This window comes from Dama dama, chromosome 1 (assembly GCF_033118175.1).
Source record: "Dama dama isolate Ldn47 chromosome 1, ASM3311817v1, whole genome shotgun sequence".
In the NCBI taxonomy this organism is placed as follows: Eukaryota; Metazoa; Chordata; class Mammalia; order Artiodactyla; family Cervidae; genus Dama; species Dama dama.
In genome coordinates this window covers 48,388,023-48,412,774 of record NC_083681.1, presented here as the reverse complement: position 1 = coordinate 48,412,774, position 24,752 = coordinate 48,388,023, and the positions used below count along the sequence as shown (strand labels likewise).

The 24,752-nt window shown below is 40.1% G+C and overlaps 2 protein-coding genes across 2 annotated transcripts; both read right to left on the bottom strand.

Annotated features, from left to right (window-relative positions):
* Positions 1-2,421: 2,421 nt before the first annotated feature.
* Positions 2,422-3,833, bottom strand: LOC133060874 (hemoglobin subunit epsilon-4). The gene is made up of 3 exons (XM_061148758.1): positions 3,742-3,833; positions 3,394-3,616; positions 2,422-2,550 (listed from the first exon to the last, which is right to left on the bottom strand). Exons 1-3 carry the CDS (start codon positions 3,831-3,833, stop codon positions 2,422-2,424), a joined length of 444 nt encoding a protein of 147 aa, XP_061004741.1.
* Positions 3,834-11,339: 7,506 nt separating this feature from the next.
* On the bottom strand, positions 11,340-12,946 carry HBE1 (hemoglobin subunit epsilon 1). Its single transcript, XM_061148745.1, has 3 exons — positions 12,855-12,946; positions 12,516-12,738; positions 11,340-11,468 (listed from the first exon to the last, which is right to left on the bottom strand). The coding sequence occupies exons 1-3, from the start codon at positions 12,944-12,946 to the stop codon at positions 11,340-11,342; spliced, it is 444 nt and encodes a 147-aa protein (XP_061004728.1).
* Positions 12,947-24,752: the final 11,806 nt, after the last annotated feature.

Genomic DNA, 24,752 nt, shown 5'->3' with positions numbered 1-24,752 from the left:
ATCAGAATCTCAATTCAGTAGCAATTTTAATGTTCTTAATTTAGTGGAGCAGAAAAATTATGGTACAGTAAAATGATGAAATATTTACAGCAATGAAAAGAATCTGCATCACATGCTGTAATATAGATTCATTGTATAACATAATGCTGTTTAAAAATTACCAGGGACAATAATTCAAATTATGTGATTTATATATAGAAAGATAGACAGTGTGACTGTGATTCAGATGACAGGGAAATGTTTTGTGATAGGAAGATGCTATGAATGATCTTTACACTATGTTACAGATTTTTTTTCCTTTAACCTGAAAATCAAGTAGGACTATTGAGAAATTCAAGGAATTCAAGGACATGATTGATTTGTATTTTTCAAAATTATTGTGCCTTCAGTGTATAAATGAATATAAGAATAGAATAAATGAGAGACATATAGAATGATACTGTAGTAGGAAGGAAAATATAATTGTCATCTCTTTTTCCAGGCTTGAGAAACTGATGATGTCATAATCATTAAGATGTTATGGGGCTTCCCTGGTGGCTCAGATACAAAAGAATCTTCCTATAATATGAGAGACAGAGGTTCAATCCCTGGGTCAGGAAGATCTGGAGAGGGGAATGGCAATTCACTCCAGGATTCCTGCCTGGAGAATTCCAACAGAAGAAACACCATCTTCATTTTCAGACTTCAGCAATTGATGATGTCATAGTCATTAAGATGGGGAACACAAACACACAAAAAGATGGGGAACACAAAAAGAAGGCTCAGTTAGCAGAAATAAATTAGGAAGTGATCAGGAGTTCAGTTTTGGACATACTGTATTTGAGGCTCTTTTGAGCAATCCAACATGGGATATTAAATAGTTAGATATCTAGATATGAAACTCAGAAACAATAGAATCAATTCAAGAATATACAATGAAACAGGGCACAGAAAACTAGATCATAGAACATCATGTCAACCACTACCACTAACTTGGCAAAATGACAAACAAGACACCTTACAAACATCTTCTTGGAATCTCAGAAATGAGGGTGGTAGGGATCATTTGTGAGGCAGAGATAGAGATAATTATCCCACTTTACAAACAAGGAAATTAATTCTAAAAAAATATTAACTAAATGTTTCAAGGCAATGGAGCAATACTTTGACCTTGTCTGCTAATTCCAAGGCTTTGGCTTTTCACTTTATGCCAGTGGCTTGAGTACAGAAATTTGAAAAGATTTTTACAAGGGTGGCTATGCCCATTACCAGCTCCAAGCAAAAGACGTCTAGGTTTTTTCCTTCTTTTGTAAAGAAATTTCCTCTGCTCATTCACCAGAAAGGGAACCTGGCTGTCATCCATGACTTCTCCTCTCTCATTTCACTGTGTTTCAAGTCTTCAGGCATCTTTACCACAATGGTCCAATATATGATTTTTTTAGTCTTACTTCCAGTGCTCCTTTACCTATAGTTTTATTATAATCATAGGCAATTCCTAAGCCCAGATTCAGGGTAGATTCTGCCTTGCCAGGTCTATACACACACATGGATCAATTTTCCTACAATATCCTATTCATTACCTTGCTCTCCTGTTCAAGAAACTTCACTGGTTCTTTTTGCATGCAACAATAGCTTTATTTCCTGACTTTTCTGGTCTCTCTAGCAAATTTTCTAATATTATACTACCCCACTGCTTTTAAAGGGTCAATCTATCTTCTGTCAATTAGACCTGACAGGATGAATTGTTAATTTATCATTTTTCCTAATAAATGGCCTTTATCTCTAGCAAAGGTTTAATAGAATTAGTAATGTATTCCAGGACACAGAACTCCCAAGTAATATAGCATTAGTACCATTGAAGATGCATGGAAACAACTGTGAGCACAGTCCTTGACTGTGTGCCTAACAAGTACCATCTTCACTGCACTTATAAATATAAAATACATGACTTTCATATTAAATAAACGTAGTCCAAAAAGAGCTCTATCCTGCATTTATACAAATAACAGACTATATAGGACCCCTACTTTGTCTCCTAACAGCTCACTATTAACAATCATTTTGCATCTCTCTAGAGTAACTCCATTTCTTTCCTTTTTCTAAAGACCTTGTCCATCTCAGAAGTTTACATTCCCCTCCTAAGATTAACTACCCACTGAAGTCACTCTCATAGAATCTTATTAGGGTTCCTTCTATAACCTTCCCAAACTCACAATCTCCAATATTCCCAGTTACAATAGGAATGCTTTTTTTCCGAATCAACTTATAAAAGATAAAAACAAAGAGAAAATACAGAACCATTCATTATAGACTCTGACTTTTATTTCATTTGTATTATATTGGAGTTGTGTCTAGAATCAGAGCTCTCTCCCTCTGTCTTCAGGAGATGAGCTGCTGGGACACTGGGCCCTCAGATAGGCACCGACATGGTTGGCCAGGCAACTAGTGGTACTTGTGGGCCAAAGCATTAGACACAGCGTTTGTCAGCTTCTGCCAGGCAGCCTGCATCTGCGGGGTAAATTCCTTGCTGAAGTGGGTTGCCAAGACAATCAATATCATGTTGCCTAGGAGCTGGGAATAAAAAGAAGATAGTGCATATGAAGGGAAGGTCTCAAGCTGCCCTTCCAGCAAATAGATGCAACATCCATTTCCTTCTTCATAAGAGGTTGAACAACTTTCATATCCATGTTCCCATAAAAGTGCATCATTATAGACTTGACATTGGCTTCAGTGACTCCCAGTCTGAACCCCCACTGTGTTATATCCTTCTCCCATTTTCTCTATCAACTTCCAACCCCAGAGCATTGCTATGGATTACTTCTCTCCTTTATTTTAAAAAGGAAAATTATAGTGCCGAAAGGGGACTTGATATGCATGTTGTGTCTTCAGATATTACACACATTCAGATTGTTTAGACATCCATTTGAGAAAGAATCCAGCACCTTGTATACAAAAACATTTCATCTTTGCTAGAGATGAGAGGAGGAGGAACAAATCATGAAAAGTTGCTCCTATTTTGCCCTGTTTAGTCCTGGTTCAAAACTCAAAAATCATAAAGAAATGTATTCATCAATTTTCATAGAAATTTCAATTATCAAAGGCAAGATATTCTTTTGCTTGGCTCAGTTTATATTCTCCAGGCCAAAAAACATAGCTCAAGCTTGGTTAGTGTACTTCACAACATTTTTTCTTTTTTCAGAATTATCAGATGACCAGTGACCTCCACTAGTCATAGAGTAATTACTTGGTCTTAACTTTGACCTATGGAACAATCTATCAAAATCAAGCCTTTCTCTGAAATATTACCTCCAGAAAATACTTCTATAGCACAAGACTTAAGTCAGTGTTCGCTATTATAAGGGCAGCACAGACACCTGGATGAAAGAACAAAGCACAGACATGCCCAGAACTCACCCGGAAGTTCTCGGGATCCACGTGCAACTTGTCACAGTGCAGCTCACTTAGATCTGCAAAGGTGCCCTTGACGTCATCCATGTGCTTAATGGCATTTCCAAAGGAGTTCAGCACCTTCCTGCCGTGGGCCTTGACCTTGGGGTTGCCCATTATGGCAGACTCAGAGTATAAGTTACCAAAACTCTCAAAGAACCTCTGGGTCCATGGGTAGACAATCAGGAGCCTACGGGATGATCATAGTTACAGAACAGATGAGAAGTCAGAGTATGTAAGAAAGCTAACCAGTCCCTCTTTTCTGGAACACTTTCTGCCTTTCTACATCCTGTCCAACCTGTGTCCAGTGCTTACCTTGCCAGGCTCTCACCGCCGACCACCTCCACATTCACCTTGGCCCACAGGCTAGCAACAGCAGCCTTCTCGTCGGTAGTAAAATGCACCATGGTGTCTGGGAGCTTACTGGTGAGCCTAATGGGCCAGAAGCAAGTCCGTGCTGCTTCTTCACTGCGTGGCCTTTTATTCCTCATCTCCTGTCCCCAGGTCCTTCCTTCCCCCAATGAAATGAGACTATTGGTCAAAGGTGGGGGGCTACCCCCAGGGGTGGGACTTGGGCAAGGGAGAGTCAGCAAGATGGACATTTGTGTCTCTGATAGTGTTGGTGGCTCTATCAGGGCTATTCTGCTGTTTTCCCCCCTACCCTCTACTGCACAATTCATATCTCAAAGTCCCCACCACTGTTCCTGAAGTGACCAGTAGGCTGACCATGAAGCATAGCTAGAGTTAGGAAGAGCAACATTTAGAACTCTGGTGAGCATTGTGTCAGGTGTTTACAAGACACGGTTCTGCTGTTCAGCCAGGGTATATTAATAGAAGAAGCCACAGCTCTTCTTGGGTTACCAATGCTCCTAAAGCTTATATGGGGCTCACACTGTTATAGTTCTCATAACCAAGTAAAAATGATCCCAATCCAGCATCAGTTTAGAAATAAGATAGGTAAGAACTGGGTAATTTAGAGAAGAATTGAACATCACCCCTTTGTTACTGAGTTCTGTCAGTAATATATGTTCTTGTCTGAATAATTTTTTTCATTCTGATTATATGGAAAGTGTCTCTGGCCAGGACATGTATCTATGCATTCATATCACAGAATACACTATCAAGTTTTGGGGAATAGGTGCTTCTGTGTTTAATGAAGAGGGTATAAGATTTCTCCTTGGCAGTGGCTCCAGATGAACCGAGTTGTCTCATGTGCTGGGTCCACACTCCTGGCCAAGTGTGATTTTTCTTCATATCTAATCAGTCAGAGGCAACCTTTACTGCCAGTACTCCACAGACCACTGCCACTGTGATCTAAGATAGTTTGTTCTCATGCATCCAAATAAGCATTTACAAGACTGGAAAAGACACATTTCTAGTGGGAGAGGGAATGATTCATTTTATCTCAGAATTTGTTGCTCCCACATTTTGATCTCCAGAAAGCTGGTTTGTTTCTCCCTGAGATCACTCTGATAAATATATGTACACATAATAAAAAATAATAATTTTCATGTGTATTTACAGAGGGACTCTAAAATTTAGAGTTCAATCCAACATATTATATTAATAGCCAAATTTCTGCTAATGGAAAATAAATCCTTCCTGTCTATTTGATATAGTGAGACACTTTTATCGATTCAGCCTGGAAAAGACTTAAATGTAAAATGCAGATTAAAGTTTCTGTTTCTGGAAGTTTATTTACCATGACAGAGTGGCTAATCTGTGAACACTGATTTATGTGACCAATTTGGTACAGAGATATAAAGAAAATAGTTTGGATTAATGCCAAAAGGATTTGCTTCAAGAAAAGAAGTCAGAGAAATAAAAGAAAGAAGAGGAAACTGTGACCACAGCCAGGAATCTCACTCACACTCAGCTGGGGTCTGGCCTGCAGGGTTGGCTCTGGGTACTGTCTATCTCTAGCCCTGATGCCCATCTTCAGCAGAGTATGTGCCCCCTGCAAGGCCCCAGACTCAGGGGCTTCTGGAGCTCTGAATATTGGGGAATAACTACCCATCTTTTCAGCAAAGCAGGCAATGATTCTGGAAGTTGCCTCTAACTCCTGATTTTCTCTCACTTTTTAGACAGTCCCTCTCTCTGAGCAGTTTACAATGGTCTCTCTTCATTGAAATGCTGTAGCCAGCCTGCTCACATGTGTCTCCTCCTGGCAACAATCAATTTAACATTCCCTCCCTGGTGGTCTAGTGGCTAAGATTCCAGGTTCCCAATGCAGGGGTCCCAGATTCCATCCCTGGTCAGGGAACTAGATCCTACATGCTGTATTTAAAGATCCTGTGTGCTGAAAAGAAGATCGAAGATCTTGCCTGCTGCAACTAAGACCTGGCGCAGCCGAATAAATAAATACAAGTAAATATTTAAAAGAAAAAATAAAATAAGTCCTAAAAAATAAATAAATAAATATCCTTCCTAGGCTGCTCTCTTCACTTTACCCAGACAGTTCCTTAGTAAAGTCCATGGGCAGTTCTTTGAAGTTGACTTTGAAAAGAGGTATCCCCTGCTCTGACCTCCAACCCCTCCCATCCCAATCTCTCTTCACAAGGGTTATGACAAACCAGTTACTTTTAGAAAATGTGTTCTTAGAATGGAATGACATCCTTGCCTGGACGGTGCCATCTTAAGACCTGGCTAATTTCCTGTAAACAATCTCCACTTTGGTACTCCTCCTCCATCCAGATCCTTTGTCTTGACTGAAGTCTTTTTTCCAGACCCACTTAAGACTCACTTATTCATCTGGTCCTATGGAGTTCTTGTCCCCTGACATCCTTCCCCTCCTGCCAGAGCACTCCCATATCTTTAACTGGAATAACTCATAAGTATATGATTCTCCCAAGTGTATGTACCAACCATATCCCTTTGGTGCTCTGTTTTTAATTTTCCTGCCGAAATCTCTACTTCATGAAATAATTGAATGGTGAGCCCTCCTCGTCCCCTCAAACACACTTCAGTGTAGAATCCCTAAGGTTTTAACATACCTAAAAGCATGTGAGAAAGCAGACCTGAGGACAATTACAGAGAACTCTTAGTAGAGCATTACTGCTACTGTTACTATCATTGTTGTTATTATTATTATTAGAACAATAAAGCTGTTCCTTGCTGACACTACTACTGCGCAGGGCCCTCAGAGAGTCTTGTGGGCCAGGGTGTTCACCAGTCCAGTCACCATCATCTTTCAGGCAGCCTGCGCTGGGGCTTAATTCTGGGTCAAAATGGTTTGTCAAGACAATCACTACCACAATTTCCAGGAGCTGTGGAGGTGGAGAGAGATAACAGATGTATACAGTGAGCAGAGAGTTCCAGGCTGGCCTCTCCGCTCCCACTTAGGACCGAGAGATATCACCTTCCCACAAAGCCTGGGGCTTTGCCTTGTCTCTAAGCACAGTCTGGTCCCCTTGCTAGACTAGGAACTTGCCCATGATTTCCCTCCTCCTATCTTCCTAGCAGCACCAACTTCATATTTTGTGAGCTCAAAAATAAACACTCATAGCTTTTTATTGTACTCACTCCTACCCACGTGTTTTAGCTGTTTCTCTCCCTCAGAGACACTTATCCCACTTCTGGATTTATAAGATGTAAGCTTGAAATGGCTGTCTAGAAACAACTTTGTACAAATGCTCAGCCAGTGTATGAATGCACTCTGTGGTTAGGTGTTCAGTTGTGTCCAGACCTTTGTGACCCCATGGTCTGCAGCCCACCAGTCTCCTCTGTCCATAGGGATTCTCCAGGCAAGAATAGTGGAGTGGTTGCCATGCCCTTCTCCAGGGTATTTTCCCAATCCAGGGGTTGAACCCAGGTCTCCTGCACTGCAGACAACATTCTTTACTGTCTGAGCCACCAGAGAAGCCCTAATGTATGAATAGCCTTAACAATATATTTGTGAACTCTAGCTTCTTTTGTTATACAGAGCCTGCATATGCTGCATAGACATTTCTCCTTGGCAATTTTTTTTCTGCCTCCTGGAGAGGAAAAGTGAAAAATAACCAGTAAAGGCAAAGTTCCTTTCATACAGTTATACTTTCCAGTAGACACTATCCTCATCTCTATATAGGCTTCTTTTAAAAGTCAATAGAGTCCAAACAAACCCCTCTAGACTTCAGAAAACAGTTTTTATGCCCTAATGCATTACATCTTGGTCTTAGTTCAGGTCTCTGGAGCTTCTTTCCTTTCAAACTCAATATTTCCAAATGTTTCACCTCTTATATCAATCCTTGTTTCCTTATAACCTCTTGGCTTTTGGGCTCATCTCTTCTGTTTCCTCTAGACCTGTCTTGCTGATTCCTCAAATTCAGGCTTTGAATTTATTTTCCATTTCCTCACAAAACAATCTTTTATTTCTACCAAAGCTCAATCAGTTTCAATAATGATAACTATTCTTATAGCTAAATTTTTTAAAAAGCATTATTATTTGGAACAAAAATCACATATATTTATGAATACACATACACATATAATGCAGATAGATAGAGCTTATAGATAACATAAATACTGCCTCTAAGAGGTAGTAGTTATAGATAAAGTTAATTATTTTTAGAGAAAGAGATAAAGAAAGCTTATGTCCCAAGTTGTGAACTAATAGATATAATAGTGTATTTAATTCTCACAAAATAGACTTTGATAAGCATGATCAGTGAAAGAGACCTTACGGTACTAAGTGATGCATCTCAAATCATAGAGCTAGCAGGATGCTCGAATTCAAACTAAAGCAGCAGGTTCTTAGGTTTAGAGCTGGCTCCCCGTTAGTACAAATGACAACACAGGGGAAAGGCCAGGCAAGTGTCCTTGATTGCACTCTGAGAAACACATTCCATCTCAAGAGAGCCGATCAAACACTATGGTTCTTACATTAAGTAAAATTAACTATAATTTTTTTTCAAACTTTCATTCCCATGGGTTCTCAAATGTTCATTCGATAACGATTTGTTGAAGGACTCTGTGTTATGATTGTTCTATGTACTGAAGATTTAAGATAGACAAAGAAGAAAGATTTCTTCTTTATCTAATTTTGGGGTGGAAGATACAGAAAATGAATAAGTAAACCCATCAACAAATAATTTCAGCTATTATCATTTGCTGTTAAGGAAATTAATATCTGGACATAATGAGAGAGGGCCATAATTAGGTCAGGAATAAATCTAAGAAGGTCATAGTTGAGGCAGCCCAGAATGAAAAGAAGGAATCTGTAGTGGAGAGTATTGGGATAGAGGTCCTGAAAGTTGGAACAGTGGATCCAAATCTCTAAGAATGTCTGCTATGCTAGAAATATGAGTGGTGGGTTGGTGCGATTGATACATAAATAGTAAAAGTAAGAATGGCAGAAAATATTGTTTCAGAGAAAGCAAAAACCTAATAACTTAGAACTTCTCTTCTAGGATAGGGAATAAGAAACCATTATAGTATTTTAAACATGGTAATGACAATCTCTAAGCCCTCTGACTCTTAAATAAATATTCCCAGATAATTGTGCTATCACATTATTTTTCTCAGCAGGCTTTTATGGTCTATCAACAATAATTAGACATCTTTTCATCTTTAAAAATTTGAGTCCTCTAGACCTGAATATATGCATGAGTGTGTGTGTAAATTATATGTTTTTGTTTTCAGGTAAGTTGTCCTGAACTGGAAAAATTTAGATCTAAACCTAGATCTTTAAGGAAGGAAGAATGTATCTTCTGCTTGCTCCTTCATCATCACCATCCCAGACCCTTCGATATTCAGAGTCGGAGTAATAGTTGAGGGGCAAGAAGGATGAAAAAGAGATCGATAGATCAAAAAAAGTACTTTGTTGTTATTTGTTGACTGACTGGGTGGAAAGGTCTTGGTGCCACACAAAGCCTCTCTTTACTCTGTTTCAGTTCAGTTCAGTTCAATCGCTCAGTCATGTCGGACTCTTTGCGACCCCATGAATCACATAATAAAAGGCAATGGTGGACTTCTTTGGTGGTCCCACGTATAGGAATCCTCCTCACAATTCAGGGGACATGGATTCAATCTCTAGTTGGGAAACTAGGATCTCACATGCTGTAGGACAACTATACCTACAAGATGTAACTACTGAGCTCACAGGATGCAACAAAGATCTCCCATCCATTACTAAGATCCAATGCATTCAAATCAATAAATAGGCAATGGAACACAGAGAGACCAGTGTGTTGACAGTCTGCAACAATGTAATTACTGGTTGTTTATTCCCATTGTGAAGGCAAAAGGCCAAATTAGAAGGTAATTCACAGGAAATATTGTAATTAATGTGTGGGAGCAATGAAATGAATGCCTCATAGGGTTAAATTTGCCAGTTGTCAAGAGGACGGTTTGACTCCAAGCCTGGAGCTCATGATTCTCTGAGCAATCTGGCAGTGATGCCCTCAAGAATAATTCAATTAATGCTTCTCTTACATGAAGTCCCCCGGTCACTGCAGGCCTCTTCTTGTTAGAACCACACTGTGAGTTTTCTCATCTGCTGCCCGCCCCCCTTTCTCTTCATCTACCCCAGCCAATCAGAAAATATGTCCTCTTCACTCTCCCCTTCTTCATCCTTCACTTTTTGCAGACCTCCTTGATCTTCTTTCAGGGCTTCCCCAGAGGCTTAGCGGTAAAGAATCTGCCTGCCAAGCAGGAGATGCAAATTCCATCACTGGGTCAGGAAGATCCCCTGGAGAGGAAATGGCAACCGGCTCCAGCATTCTTGCCAGGAAAATTTCATGGACAAAGAGCCTGGTGGGCTACAGTCCGTAGGTCACAAAAAGTAAAACACGGCTGAACACACTGCTCTTCTTGGCTTGAGGCCATTATCTGTTCTCCCTAATTAGAATTCATGTCTAGTCTCTGCAATTTTCAATTCATTTTGTGTGAATTAAGCAGATTACTTGACCCCTCTAAAGCCTACTCCTTGGGTCATTTAAAGTTCTAAGAATACTTATTGCTTACTCTTGCTACTATCATAGTAATAACTTTTATTTTTATGTTCAAAGACTTATATTATCTAGTCTTTCCTAATTCTTAATCTCTTCCGCTTCTAGAGAGCCATATTCATGTATATTACTGAGCCCTGGCTGGCTAATTTTAGACTATGAGACTTTGTTAGTATCTTATCTCCTACATGAAGATTTGGTCATCCTCCTGTCTCCCCAATTTATATACTATCCTAACTCTAATTTTATTTTAGTGCACATTACATTCAATCAGAATATGATGCAGAATGATTTCAAGTGTATTAACCTTGGCTTTGTAAGGAGACAGTGGAATCTTTTATAAAAGGGTAAGCTATTGTTGGTTCATGGAGATTTTTTTGAAAATTCTCAGCTATCCTTCAACTGATCTTCTATCTTCAATTCAATCTCATAAGATATATGACAACTTAGTTGAGCCAAAATGTACATTAGAACAAGCTGAAAAAGTAACCTGAGTCTAGATGATGAACCCCTACAAAACTTTTATTTTTTTCTGCAAACTCTCTGACATGTATCATAAATCTATCTTGTTTTTTCTCAGACACCACTTACTATGTCTGCCTTCCTGATACAGTAAGTATTGCCACCCTGAACTGTGGTAGTCAGTCCCCAACCACTAAAATAAATATTTCCCACCCCGGAAAACTTCTTTCCCGACCTTAGCTTTCTCTCAATCATCCTTCCATAATGTCTGTCTTCCATTGATGAGCTCCCCAAATGCTTCTGTAAGGACTCTTACTTCTTCCTATGTCTCTCCCCATCCTTCAGCTAATGAACCGTTTCTCCTTTAACACAAGATGAAATGATGGAGAAAATACAATGTTAATTTTTGATCACTGAATAGAATGTACTTTATTAAACAGAAGCTGGGCTTTCAAGGTCAAACCCTAATCCCCATGGGCAGAAGGAAGACACTGGGGACACAAAATGGTGAATTGAAAAGAGAATTCAGTGGTATTTGTGGGCCAGAGCAGTGGCAACACCAGACACCAGCTTCTGCCAGGCAGCCTGCACATCAGGAGTGAATTCTCTGCCGAAGTGAGTAGCCAGAATAATCACAATCACGTTGCCCAGAAGCTGTTGGGTGAGAGATAGAATGAGAATTAGGTATGCCAAGTATAAGTTTCCTAAATAATTGCAGAAAATAATGGCTTAGTACCTACACCCACTCCCAAGTGCACATCTTAAACTGCTCTATGGGTTATATCTACACAATAAACTCAGATGAGTTTGTCCCTCAATTTAATTTAAATTCTATGAGCCCTCCATACAATATTTTGTCTACCTATATCCCTTGCCTCTCTCCTATTTCACTATTTTTATTTGCCTCTTTCCCTCCCTCTAATTTTTATATTCATAGGACTTCAGGGTTGCATAGGTTGTTAGAATGAGCTTAGTAAAGCCTCCAACCAATGCAGCAATAAGCCTCCACTTAGTCACAATACTGATGGGTAATTTAATTGAGAATTGATCAATTTTTCTTTGAGATGATTTGGCTAAAAGTTATTCTCCCAAATATCTTCCTAAACTTCACACATCAGGAATCACGTAGGATCTATCTCCTTCCTTGAGACTGGACTTCTTCTATAAAAAGCCAGATTTTATTTCTCCTTGAAAAAATATGCTATTCTTTGATACTCTCTGGGGTAAATACATCCAATTCTGACAGAAGTTCCCAAAAATTTTTAAGAAAATTTAAGGATGCTCATCATGGCGCTGATGATAAAGAACCTGCCTGCTATTGAAGGAAATGTAAGAGATAACAGATTTGATCCCTGGGCTGGGTAGACCCCCTGGAAAAAGAAATGGCAACAAATTCCTGTGTTCTTGCCTGGAGAATCCCATGGACAGAGAGCCTGGTGGGCTACAGCCATGGAGTCACAAAGAGTCTGACACCTAAAGAGACTTAGCATGCACGCACTGTAAGACTGCTTGAAGCTCTTTATGTCACTAGTCCTGAATCAAGGGGGTCTCGGTATGCCCACTGGAAGTCTGTCCTCCTAACACCTAGTTTGATCTATGATTTCTGAGATCTTTGCTAGTCTTTCCAATAAAACACTCAACTTTCATTATTATTCCAAAGTAAAAAGCCAAAGGGAACACATGAACACTTCCTGAACTCACCCTGAAGTTCTCAGGATCCACATGCAACTTGTCACAGTGCAATTCACTCAGCTTAGCAAAGGCACCTTTGAGGTTGTCCAAATTCTTAATAGCTTCTCCGAAGGAAGTCAGCACCTTCTTGCCATGGGCCTTGACCTTGGGGTTTCCCATTATGGCAGAGGCAGAGGACAGGTTGCCAAAGCTGTCAAAGAACCTCTGGGTCCAGGGGTAGACAACCAGGAGCCTATGAGATGGAAACACAGCAGAGGGAAAATCAGTGACTTGGAAATTTTAACGAATTTGCTGATCAATTTGCCAGGCTCATATTCACCATCCTCCCCCATGAAGTCCACTTCCTACCTGCCCAGAGCCTCGCCTCCAGCCTCTTCCACATTCACTTTACCCCACAGGCCAGTGATAGCAGCCTTCTCCTCGGCAGTAAAATGCACCATGATGTCAAGTCGTGGAGCTTACAGGTGATCACAGAAGCATCAGAAGCAAGTCTGTGCTGCTGCAGGATGCTGTGGCCTTTTATTCTTTACTGCTGAACTTCTGCCCCCTTGCTCCCCCTTGTCCTTTGAAGTCATTGGTCAAGGTTAGGCTGGGTCCCTCAGGGGTGGAGTCAGGTCAGCTGATGGTCAGCAAGGAAGATGTATATTGAGTGTGTGATAACATGTTGGTTCCTGAGACATCCTTCCTTTGTTAGGTCCTCCTTCATCCTCAACACTATTTTCCACTCATTCCCCATTTTCCCCTCTGTTCTTCCCATGTCATACTGCACAATGGCATCCATCTCTCTCATTCTCCTTCTCCCAGAATGATCCATGGAGTGTAGCTAAGCACCAGAAAAGGAAGGAGTTCTATTCAAACCATTTTAGTATTGGTTAAGGATGGTGAGATGGTGACAAGGACAAAAACATGCACAAGATAATAAATACAGTTGGAGACAAGAAACTCAGTTAGCTCTAGCTCTCATGAGGAGTGGATTATAGCCAAGCTCTGGGTTTTAATTTTCCAAGGGAGAAGAACCAAACAAAACAGACACTTATGGTTACTTCAGGAAGTTGAATGGAAATTCAAGGGGTGTACAATAGAACTAAGAGCTCAATCCCGAATTAAAATGTCCAAAGGTTATTTCATAGAAAGAACAGGCAGAATAAGCTTACATCCTGTGCTCCAGGGAACTGTGTTCATTTCTCTGTGATAACAAGGGAAACTGTCTACTCTGGAGATATTTCCCTGAGTGTTCTTCTTAATTTTCTCTTCTTATTTACATCAGCGAGGCAGCTAAGATGTCTAAAATTATTTAAAACCATGACTTGTGATCATATTTAGGAATACATGAATTGATATGAGTGGCTAGGTGTTGGAGTATGTTTAATGTTTGTTGAAGCCATCAGTGATGGAGACTTCAAATTTCTCTAGTGCCTTTGTTTTGTTTTTCATTTTGATGTCCTTGTTGTCTGTAGGCCCCCCTAGGAACACATCATCATGAAATAGAATATGCACCTTTTTCAGCTGTGATCCATCATTATTATACAGGAGTTGATATGATGGTAAGGAATGGTGGAGGCAAAGCAGCATATGATTCTATAATTAAAAAATCAACCTTTAGTGGATCAGTTTTCTTGGGCCATGACCTTCCCAAATATTCCTTTCTTCCCCCACTCCTTTAAGAAAAATAAGAAAGACCCCCTGGGCTAGACTACATAACTAGGATGACACACTTCTAGGTCAAGAGGGCAGGTATTTTATCACTAATATAGAAGACCAATGAAAGGACAAGAAACAACAGGCTAAACTGTGAAGAATAGCTCCTATGTGAATAAGAGCATTTTTTTTTTTTTTTTCTGTATTTGGTTTGTAGGTGCTCAGCAAATTCTATATTTCTATATTTAGTTTCTATAGTTCTATATTTAGTTTCAGGTGTTGAGCAAATTGATTCAGTTGTACAGTAAGCCCTCTATATATGAACTTTCAAGTTGCAAACTTTCAAAGATGTGAATTTGTGTTCCATCAACTTCAGGTGTGAGTGAAATTGCAGCTTGTTCTCCATCTCCTATTGCTGATGATCCTTCAGCTCTACCGTCTCCCACCTCTTCTCCCTCCTCCAGGCAGTAACTCCTCTTGCCTGTTCACTCACTGCCAGCCCTTGTTTGCCAGCTGCTGTGCTGTACTACTGTAGTTTTCGAGATAAGATTTAAAATGTTTTCTTTATTTTTTGTATTGGTTTTTTATGTGTTATTTGTGTAACAAGTATTGTAAGTACATTATAGTACAGTACTTTATAGCTGCTTAAGTTAGTTGATTTTGTTAGTTGACTGGGTGCATGCTCAGTCATGTCCAACTCTGTGACCCTAAGGACTGTAACCTGCGAGGTTAATCTTTCCATGAGATTTTTCCAGGCAAGAATGCTGGAGTGGGTTGCCATTTCCTTCTCCAGGGGATCTTCCTAACCTATGGATTGAGCCCATGCCTCTTGCATCTCCTGCATTGCAGGTGGATTCTCTGCTTGAGCCATCAGGGAAGCCTCATTAGTTGGGTACCTAGCTAACTTTGTTGGATCTAGGAACAAATTGGACTTATGAACACGTTCTCAGAATTGAACTCATTCATATGTATGGAACTTAATGTTTATATATAATGTATATTTTCAGATTGTTTTCCCTTATAGTCTATTATAAAATATTGAGTATAGTTCCCTGTGTTATACAGTAAGTTTATCTATTTAATATATAGCAGTGTGTTTATGCTAATCCCAACCTTCTAATTTATCCCTCCCCCACCTTTCCCCTTTGATAACCATAAGTTTATTATATCTGTGGATCTATTACTGTTTTGCATATGAGTTCATTTGTATCATCTTTTGGGGGGGCTTCCCTGGTGCCTCAGTAATAAAGAATCCACCTGCCAGTGCAGGATAAATGGGTGGGTTGGAAAGATCCCCTAGACAAGGAGATGGCTACCCACTCCAGTGTTCTTGCCTGGGAAACGTCATGGACAGAGAAGCCTCATGGGCTACAGTCCATAGTGTTGCAAAAGAGTCGGAAAACTTAATGACTAAACAACAACAACACACACACACATACACACACACACACACATAAACACACACACACATGCACTCATCTTCTTTATCCATTCATCTGTTGATGGACATTTAGATTGCTTACATGTCTTGTCTATTGTAAATAGCGCTACTTCAAACATAGGGGTGCATGTATCTTTTTGAATTATGTTTGATGTGTTAATCAGTAGACTTAGGGCTCTTGGTTTCCAAGGAAAATTTCTATAGATACACACTATAAGGAAAATGACTCTTTCCTTAGACCTTGGGTATGAGGATCAGACATTGTCAAAATTCAGGGAGTAAGAACCAGACCCCATAAGACCAAGAGTTTGGGAAACAAATCTCACCTGAAGCAGACAGTATGAGTACTTCCCATTCTCCTTCCAGAATGTGGATACCAGTCTTCTCTTAATTTCAGAATGTAGAGTTGGGCCCTCTTCTTCTCTTTCATACCCACTTCAGGTACATCCTTCTCTAGAAACAGCCTTGGGGAACAGACCTGGCTTCCCTCCAGGGATCTGGCCCATCTCTTGCCTTCTTATTACTAAACATTGTTGAAAAAGGTTCTAGGAAAGGTTATAGGGTTGAAAGACAACATGTCTGTAGCTTAGTACAAGGTATATGAATTCTGATTCTGAGGTCAGGCAGCCTAATAGATTTTCATTTTTACTTAAGTGCTTGTTCATTCAAACTCAAGTATCTCAGCTGCCCATTTTTAAATATTTTACTTATTTCCCCTATGAAATACCATGATAATTGTCTCTTATTCCAAGACGAAAAACCCATAGTTTAGAGAGATAAGTGATATGATTATCCATGATACATCAGAAAGATTAAATGGTCAGAAAAAAATCTAAGATTATTCATTTATTGCTTACAAATTAAAATTAACAAAATAAAAGTGTTACTTCTAAAGGTATTTAAATAAAAAGAACTTTTTAAAAGAAATATCAAAATTTGAAAAACACTAGCTCTTGCATCTTAGGGAATTTTGTAGCATTTGTACTTTGGTAAACTTTGCAGGATGCTAATAAATATAAGACGCTGCTTTTTAGCAAGGAAAAGTGAAATATTTTATTAAAAGTTTCTAGCTAACTATGACATCTATACTAATCCTGTAAGACAAATATCTTTAGGTGCTGTTAGTATGGAGAATTATATAGATTATAAATTATTAATAGATAAAAATAGATATTTGATTCCACTATATTTTTGTAGTATTAGCTGATAAAAAAAAATACTGCAGAGTTACTCATCATCACAAATGTGTATTTTTTCTTTTCAATTTTAAAATTGGAAAATTATGAATACAGTTTATAAACCACTGAAGACACAAAAAGAGCTGCTTAGTATTCTTGATTAGAGAGGCTATAAATTAGTCTGCTTTCATATAATCTGAATTTTTCTTGTTATAGTAGAAATACATAGGATCAAAGTTCCTATTAAGTGTTGCATTGCTGCTGCTGCTTCTAAGTCGCTTCAGTCAGCCTAAAATAAATTGGGTACCAATAATAGCTGAAAATTCTAATGGCTACCAGGCAGCAAGCCAATGTATATCTTCTGTTATAATAATAATTGTGATGAAGGAGAGAATAGGCACAACTACTAGCCAGGCAACATTCTTGCTTTGTAAACACAGGGCCTCTGCATCAGCTCCCTCAAGATTGAGGGTGACTCTAAACCCCAGCTGGGTCCATTCCTAGAGGGATTTCTTTATGTTGGTGGCTGACAGTATAGACATCAATGGTTTGATGGACCTCTGGGTGCACTGTGACTAAGGTATAGCCAGCGATGCCTGTGTATGTTACTTAAGCAAGAGGAAACTTCACTAGGAAGAAGAAATGGAAAGCCAGAACCAGCAAGTTATTACACACTTGTCTACACAATGAACTTTGAAGGTAAAGAGCTGGAATCTGACAACTTGGAAAAATCATAAACTTCTTGTTTTCCCATTTTATAATGTTACTTTCTTGGCTCCATTAATGTTTTTTGACCTTATGAAAAAATTGCCTTCATTTATGTTTATGATTAAATTTTTGAGAAATTGCAGGGTTTTTATGTCCAATTTAAATATTATTACCTAATGTATTTGACGAACTAAGCAACTCTGAATAGTTAGAAGGAATGAGACTATCACTGGAGCCAATGAATTGTAGCTTTCTAGGCTCCTCTGTCCACGTAATTCTCCAGGCAAAAATAATGGAGTGGGTAGCCGATCCCACTCTTCAGGAGATCTTCCCAACCCAGAAGTCGTCCCTGGTCTCCTGCATTGAAGGCAGATTCTTCACCATCTGAGCCACAAGGGAAGCCCTCGTTGGAGCCAGGACCTGCTAATCTTCCTTCTCGCTACTGCACTAACGTAAGTCACTGGTCCATATCTCATGGATATTACTCAAAGCTTTAGCCAAGTAGTAATTTTCCAGCTTTGTTCAAATGTATTGATAGTAGCTGTGAAGCATACATAGAATCAATATTTAAATTTCTACCTAGAGTTGATTCATATGGGATTCTTCTACATATAGGGCTTAGAATTCTGTGTCCTAAGATTGGGAAGTCCTTGACTTGGTGACTTTGAATTCTAGAAGATTAATGACTAAATTTTTTTTCTTAGTCATATTTTCTTCAACATTTCAGATACTTGGTACTGAATCTATAGCATGGCATGTCTCTTGAATAAGAAATCTACACATATCTGAAACAGGATAGATTTGAGGTTTTGAAACTTGGCAGGGCTTAAATGGAAGCAGTGACGATTATGGTCATATCCCACCCATTAACAAGATCATCTACTATGAGGAATTGTGAGAAACTAGGATTCTTTGTATTCTATGGTCTAGTGAGGGCCATTAGTGATTGCTCCTCCCCCAAGTCCCTTTCCATAGTCTGCCAGGCCTTGCTAAGTTGGTTTATTCATGTCTGAGTCTATGAGACCCCATGGACTGTAGCCTGCCAGGCTCCTCTGTCCATGGGATTCTCCAGGCAAGAATACTTGAGTAAGTTGCCATGCCCTCCTCTGGGGGAATCTTCCTGACCCAGGGACAGAACGCGTGTCTCTTAAGTCTCCGGCATTGAAGGTGGGTTCTTTTACCTCTAGTGCCACATGGAAAGCCCCAAGCCCCTTTCAACCTTTGCTAATTCTAGCCCCAGAAGAGCTCTTTCTGAAACCAGATTATCACAACCCCTGTCTTACTGAGTCTGAGGTGTCTCTGAGGGGAAAGGAAAACAACTTAGGTTCCTAGACCAACAAGCTACTGTAGTCCTTCTCTCTACTCTAGCCCCATTCATGCATTAATGTCACCAGTTATTTCCTGCACCTGTTTTATTTTTTTGTTTTTCTTTCCCTTCCCTTTTTTTCTTCTTCTTTTACCTCCTCTACCTCTCTCCTTCACCTCCTTCTTCTCCTTTTCTATCTCATTCTCCTTCGGTGTGTTCACTTGTTTTCTGGGACATGGGTGGGGGGAGGTGGCATTTATTTTATTTTATTTTGTTTTCAATTAACAGAGATAAGCAGATCCAGTGTTTTTCTCCTTCTGGGGTCTTGGGCTGGTGATAGCTGGATGGGTCAGAAACTGTGAACATAGATAAGGGCTTAGGAGTACACAAAGAGAGGAGTGGCAAAGAGAGTTCTTACAAAAAACAATGAAAGCCAAGGTGCTTCTGTTACTGCTTTCAAAGACTCTGTCTTTAGTCTCCATACAAGTAGATAAGTGAAAGAGATTATGGGTTTGTGCTTGGGGGTCTTGCATAGTTAACTGTTGAGAAATCCCTGGTCAATATGCTCTGTGTAAAATATACGTGTGTGTGCATGTTTATAAATAAGTGAGTACTGTCAAAATAAGAAGGCTACGGTGACTAGATAGCATGCAAGACCTTGAAAGTTAAGGGGACAAATTTCACTCTAATTTTAATTGCAATTAAAAATAAATTTAGTTTAAAAAGGTTTTAAAACTAATTTAAATACAAAAGACAGACTCAAAATCACCTGAAAGAAAAAGCATATTTCCCAGGCCAGAAACTCTTAACTACAGTCTATGGAATGTTCTGATGTATTAATCATTAGAGTATTAATCATTAGAGAATTGACCAACAAGCGAAGTGTAGGAAAAAGAAGGTTTCTCTGTTGGCTTAGAATCTAAAGATGCTGAACCTCACATAACATTTATGTTCAGGCCATATCTATCTTTCCCATGAAGAGGATGAATAAGCCATGTCTGAACTTACTGTTAAGATGCTTCCTTGGCATGACTGAATCCTGCTACTTGCCTTGTAACAGTTTGCTTCCTCTACTGTTACTTGATTGATATAAGGAAAGCATGTATTACTCACAAAGACATGAAAATTCAACTAATATATCCCAATGTAAATTAATACATAAGTACATTGATTTCATTTTTTAGGTTTGTGTGCCTTTTATTTTGACAAGAATAAGTGTTTAAGAGTCAACTTCAACCTATAAACAAATGAGCCACATTCTGAAATTAACTAATACGATCAAGGCCCTATTTGCTGAAGTCTAAATAGTGCTGGTTGGCATTGCCTCTTTTGGCACTACTCCACTGATGTTGTGGTGTGCATGTTGTGGTGGGTGTACATATATGCGTTCATGCTGCTAAGTTTCCTCAGTAGTGTCCGACTATAGCCTGCCAAACTCCTCTGTCCATGAGATTCTCCAGACAAGAAAACTGGAGTGGGCTGCCATGCCCTCCACCAGGGGATCTTCCCAACCGAGGGTCTGAACCTGTGTCTCCTGCATTGGCAGGTGTGTTCTTTACCACTAGCTCCATCAGGGAAGCCCATTTATATGTACAGGTGCCAACATGCATGCCTGTGTGCTAAGTCACTTCAGTCTTATCCTACTCTGCGACCCTGTGGGCTGTAGCCCACCAGTCTCCTCTGTCCATGGGATTCTCCAGGCAAGAATACTGGAGTGGGTTGCCATTTCTTTTTCCAGGGGATCTTCCCAACCCAGGGATCAAACCTGAGTCTCCTGTGACTTCTGCATTGCAGGTGGATTCTTTATTACTGAGCCACAGAGGAAGTCTGTAGGTGCCAATATAAATATTAGCAATTGTTATTGTATGAAATTTGGCTTTATTATGAGTGATGCAGGAAAATACCAGAGAACTTTGGACAAAGAGATTACCATACAAGATTTGCATTTTTCCCAGCGTGCTTTGACTGCCATATTGGGAAGACACTGTCAAGAGCAGTGGTAGAAAGATCAATTAGGAGTCCGCAGTAAGCATCCAGGTGGAGATTACATTGCCTTACACCAGGGAGGTGGTAGCAACGGGTCAACCTGTAAACAAATGTTTAACACCAAGTGGATTTTCTAACAGGATGTGGAATTTGTGAGCTGTTGGTGTGTGTATGAGCATGCATATGCTCTTGTACGTGCTAATTTCTGAATGCGAGTGTCTGTGTGGAAGGATGTGAAAGCCGGACAAGGAGAGTCTTTATGTTGAGTTTTGTCAATTCCTTTGTTCATCACACTAATGGCCTCAGAATTCTTGCTTTTAAATGAGGATAGTGGTACTTCCCTGGTGGTCCTGTGGTTAAGAAAGCACCTGCCAGTGTAGGGGGTACAGGTTCGATCCCTGATAAATCCAGGAAGATTCCATGCCACTGAGCAATTAAGCCCGTGGGCCACGACTGCTGAGCCTATGCACCGCAGCTGCTGAAGCCTATGTACCCTAGAGTTGTGGTCCACAGCAAGAGAAATCACAGTGAGAAGCCTAAGCACCTCAACTGGACAGTAGCCCTTGCTTGCCACTACTAGAGAAAGCCAACATGCAGCAGTGAAGGGCTAGGGCAGCCAATGTTAAATAAATAAAATAAAATGAAGGTGGGGGATGCTTAGGGAGGAAAATCAGAAAATACCTCTGGAGCATGTTCACACATCCAAATTTTAGCCAAAGTGACATGGAGAGTGACAGCACTTTTTGGGTCCTGATCAGAGGCCTAGAATGTAAGACATTTTCCCGTGAAAGCAGTAGCACCGAGATGGGCCTGAGATGGTTCCTTAAGTCGAGCGTTGCCTGGTGTCATCCCCAGTCAGATCTGCACAGCATGTCACAGGCCCTTTTTCAGCTGATGTCGGGGGTGCCCTAAAATGGTTAACATTGTTTTCCTGCTCCTGTTTCATGCCCCCCTCTTTCATCCTCATATCCATAACCACAGAACTCTGCAAAGTGGATGTGCAGTATGTGGAATCTTAAAAACATGAGACCTGGGACTCCCCTGGTGGTACAGTGGATAAGAATTCATCTTCCAATGCAGGGAACATGGGTTTGATCCCTGGGCTGGGAAGATTCCACATGCTCCAAAGTAACTAAGCCTGTGCTCCGCAGTTACTGAGCCTGCACCCCAACTAATGAAGCTCACACATGGCTACTACTGAAACCCGTGCACCTAGAGCAGGTGCTCCCCCAAGAGAGGACACTGCAATGAGGAGCCCGCACATGCAATGAAGAGTAGCCCCACTCACTGCAACTAGAGAAAACCCCCAGGCAGCAAAGAAGGCAACCACAAGAAAAATTTAAGAAAATTTTAAAAAGTGAGATCTGGAAAAATTATTTAGTCATCCAGCCCTGCCTGACACATCTTTATATACTGGAGGAAATGGTTTATAAGGGCTCTGTCCTGGGTTATACAGTACACGAGACAGAATTAGGACTTCACTAGCAAAGATTTCATGCTTTAAATTACTCTGATCACATTTGATTTATTTTGTGAATTAAAAGTCCATATGCATGTACTTATAAGGTTTTCTTTCTTTCTTTTTTCCTCTTTTTCTGCTTCTGCCTGTGGGAGACTACCTGCAAGATGAATATTTGATGAACAATGACTGATCATTCAATGGCATCTACGGGACAACCAGAAATACATTTTAAATCCAAAGGGAACATATTCCAGGATATGTCACATTCTGCCTCAGTATCCCTCTTTCCTCCTGATGCTGGCTGGGGTGGAGTTACAGTCAGGCAGTGTACTTCTCCTTTTTTGTCATCTGTCCTGTAAGCCTCCTGCTGGGAACACAGATAGCAGTTAACAGGCAGGGCTGAGAACATCTGGCCACACACCCTAAGCCTCAGCATGACTCAGCGTGACTCAGCATGGCTGTGTTGAGGGCGGGAGGAGACCCTTGTCCCTACGGCTAAGCAGACTGAGAAGATAGGGAGCAGGGCATTGACTCAGATCTGGGGGTGGCCCCGAGTATGAATAACTATGGGAAGGCAGCAATGGAGGTTTAGACAAAAACGAATTATGAATTAAAGGGAAATTGGAGCTTATATAACTGGAGATGAGATGGCTGGAGGGATTAGAGGGGCCTGGGCTTGTAGGCAGGAGAGTCATCCAGTAAATGTTTTCAGAGCAGCTGCTATGTGGTGGAAACTAATGTCAGAGCTTGAATCATAAATAAGACAGGTATCTTGCTGTCCAGGAGTCCTAGTCAGAAACAGTAGTTAATTATAATATATACAATATTATAATATTTTACATACTTAATAAAGATATATGTGGGAGGGGAAAATTATGACTCTCTAATTTTCTTCTCTACAAACAGAGTATTAGTTAATTAACTTGGCTGTTGTAATCATTTTGCTATGTATATGTATGGGCTTCCCTGGTGGCTCAGTGGTAAAAGAATCTGCCTGCAATGCTGGAGGAATGGGTTTGATCACAGGGTTGGAAAGATCTGCTGGAGGAATAAATGACAACCCACTCAAGTATTCTTGCCTGGAAACCCCATGGACAGAGGAGCTGGGTGGGCTATAGTCCTTGGGGTCTCAAGAGTCAACTAAACCATCACCACCACGATCACGTATATATAATATATATGTGTGTATATATATATATATATATATATATGATATATATCAAATCATCACATTGCATACTTAACACATGTATTATTTTTATTTAAAAAGGAAATAAAATTAAAAAAAAAAAAGAAATGACTTAAAATATCTACATCTCCATTCATCCTTTGGATGTAAGGTGTGACTGTGGTACTGCTGCTAAGTCGCTTCAGTCATGTCCGACTCTGTGTGACCCCATAGATGGCAGCCCACGAGGTTTCCCCGTCCCCGGGATTCTCCAGGCAAGAATACTGGAGTGGGTTGCCATTTCCTTCTCCAATGCATGAAAGTGAAAAATGAAAATGAAGTCGCTCAGTCGTGTCCAACTCTTAGCGAACCCATGGACTGCAGCCTACCAGATTTCTCCATTCATGGGATTTTCCAGGCAAGAGTACTGAAGTGGGGTGCCATTGCCTTCTCCAAAGACTGTAATAGCTATACATAAATACTTGCTATAATATTATAACAATGGATAATACTTAGTGAGCAAGTATTGTGTCCCTATCTCTTTACACAATAAATTAATTCTCATGATTTACCCTATAAGTCATATTATCGTCCTATATTTCAGACACATGGAGACATTAAGAACCTTGCCCAAGGTTATATAAGGAGTAGGTACCATTGGGATCGCTGAACCGCTCCCAATTCCTCATGATAACATTTGACTAAAGCATTGTCATCCTTATTTGATCAGGAATGTGCTAGTGTTCACTGACGACCCTGACACCCTATATATCTTTACATAATTTTCCTGACCCCGATAGACTTATGAAACCTCTGATGTAGGAAAGAAGAGGAAGGGAGAGTTTATTGTGGTGAGTGATGAAGTCTCTTTCTGTGACTAAGGGGTTCCTTACTAAGGCTCAATTATTCTACCTCACAGTATTGTGGCTTCCTTGGTGGCTCAGTGGTAATGCCTGCCAATGCAAGAAATGTGTTTGATCCCTGGGTCAGGAAGATGCCCTGGAGAAGGAAATGACAACCCATTCTAGCATTCTTGCTTGGAAATTTCCATGGACAGAGGAGCCTGGCAGGCTACAGTCCATGGGGTTGCAAAGAGTAGGACACAACTTAGTGACTAAACAACCTTGCATGGTAGCTAGTTCTACATATTTTGCATGAAGGATGATGGAGAATGGGTATTCTCTATTACGAGAAACCCATTCATCTCTCAAGGCTCAGCTAATGTTTCTTTAATCCTGTAAGATCTGTTGGTACATTTTTTACTCCCCTAAAATAAAGACAGCATGAGGCCCAAACTGACCTTGGAGAAGTTAACATATAAAGCAGGGTCCTGCCCTGGTAACATTTGTGAGGGCTCAT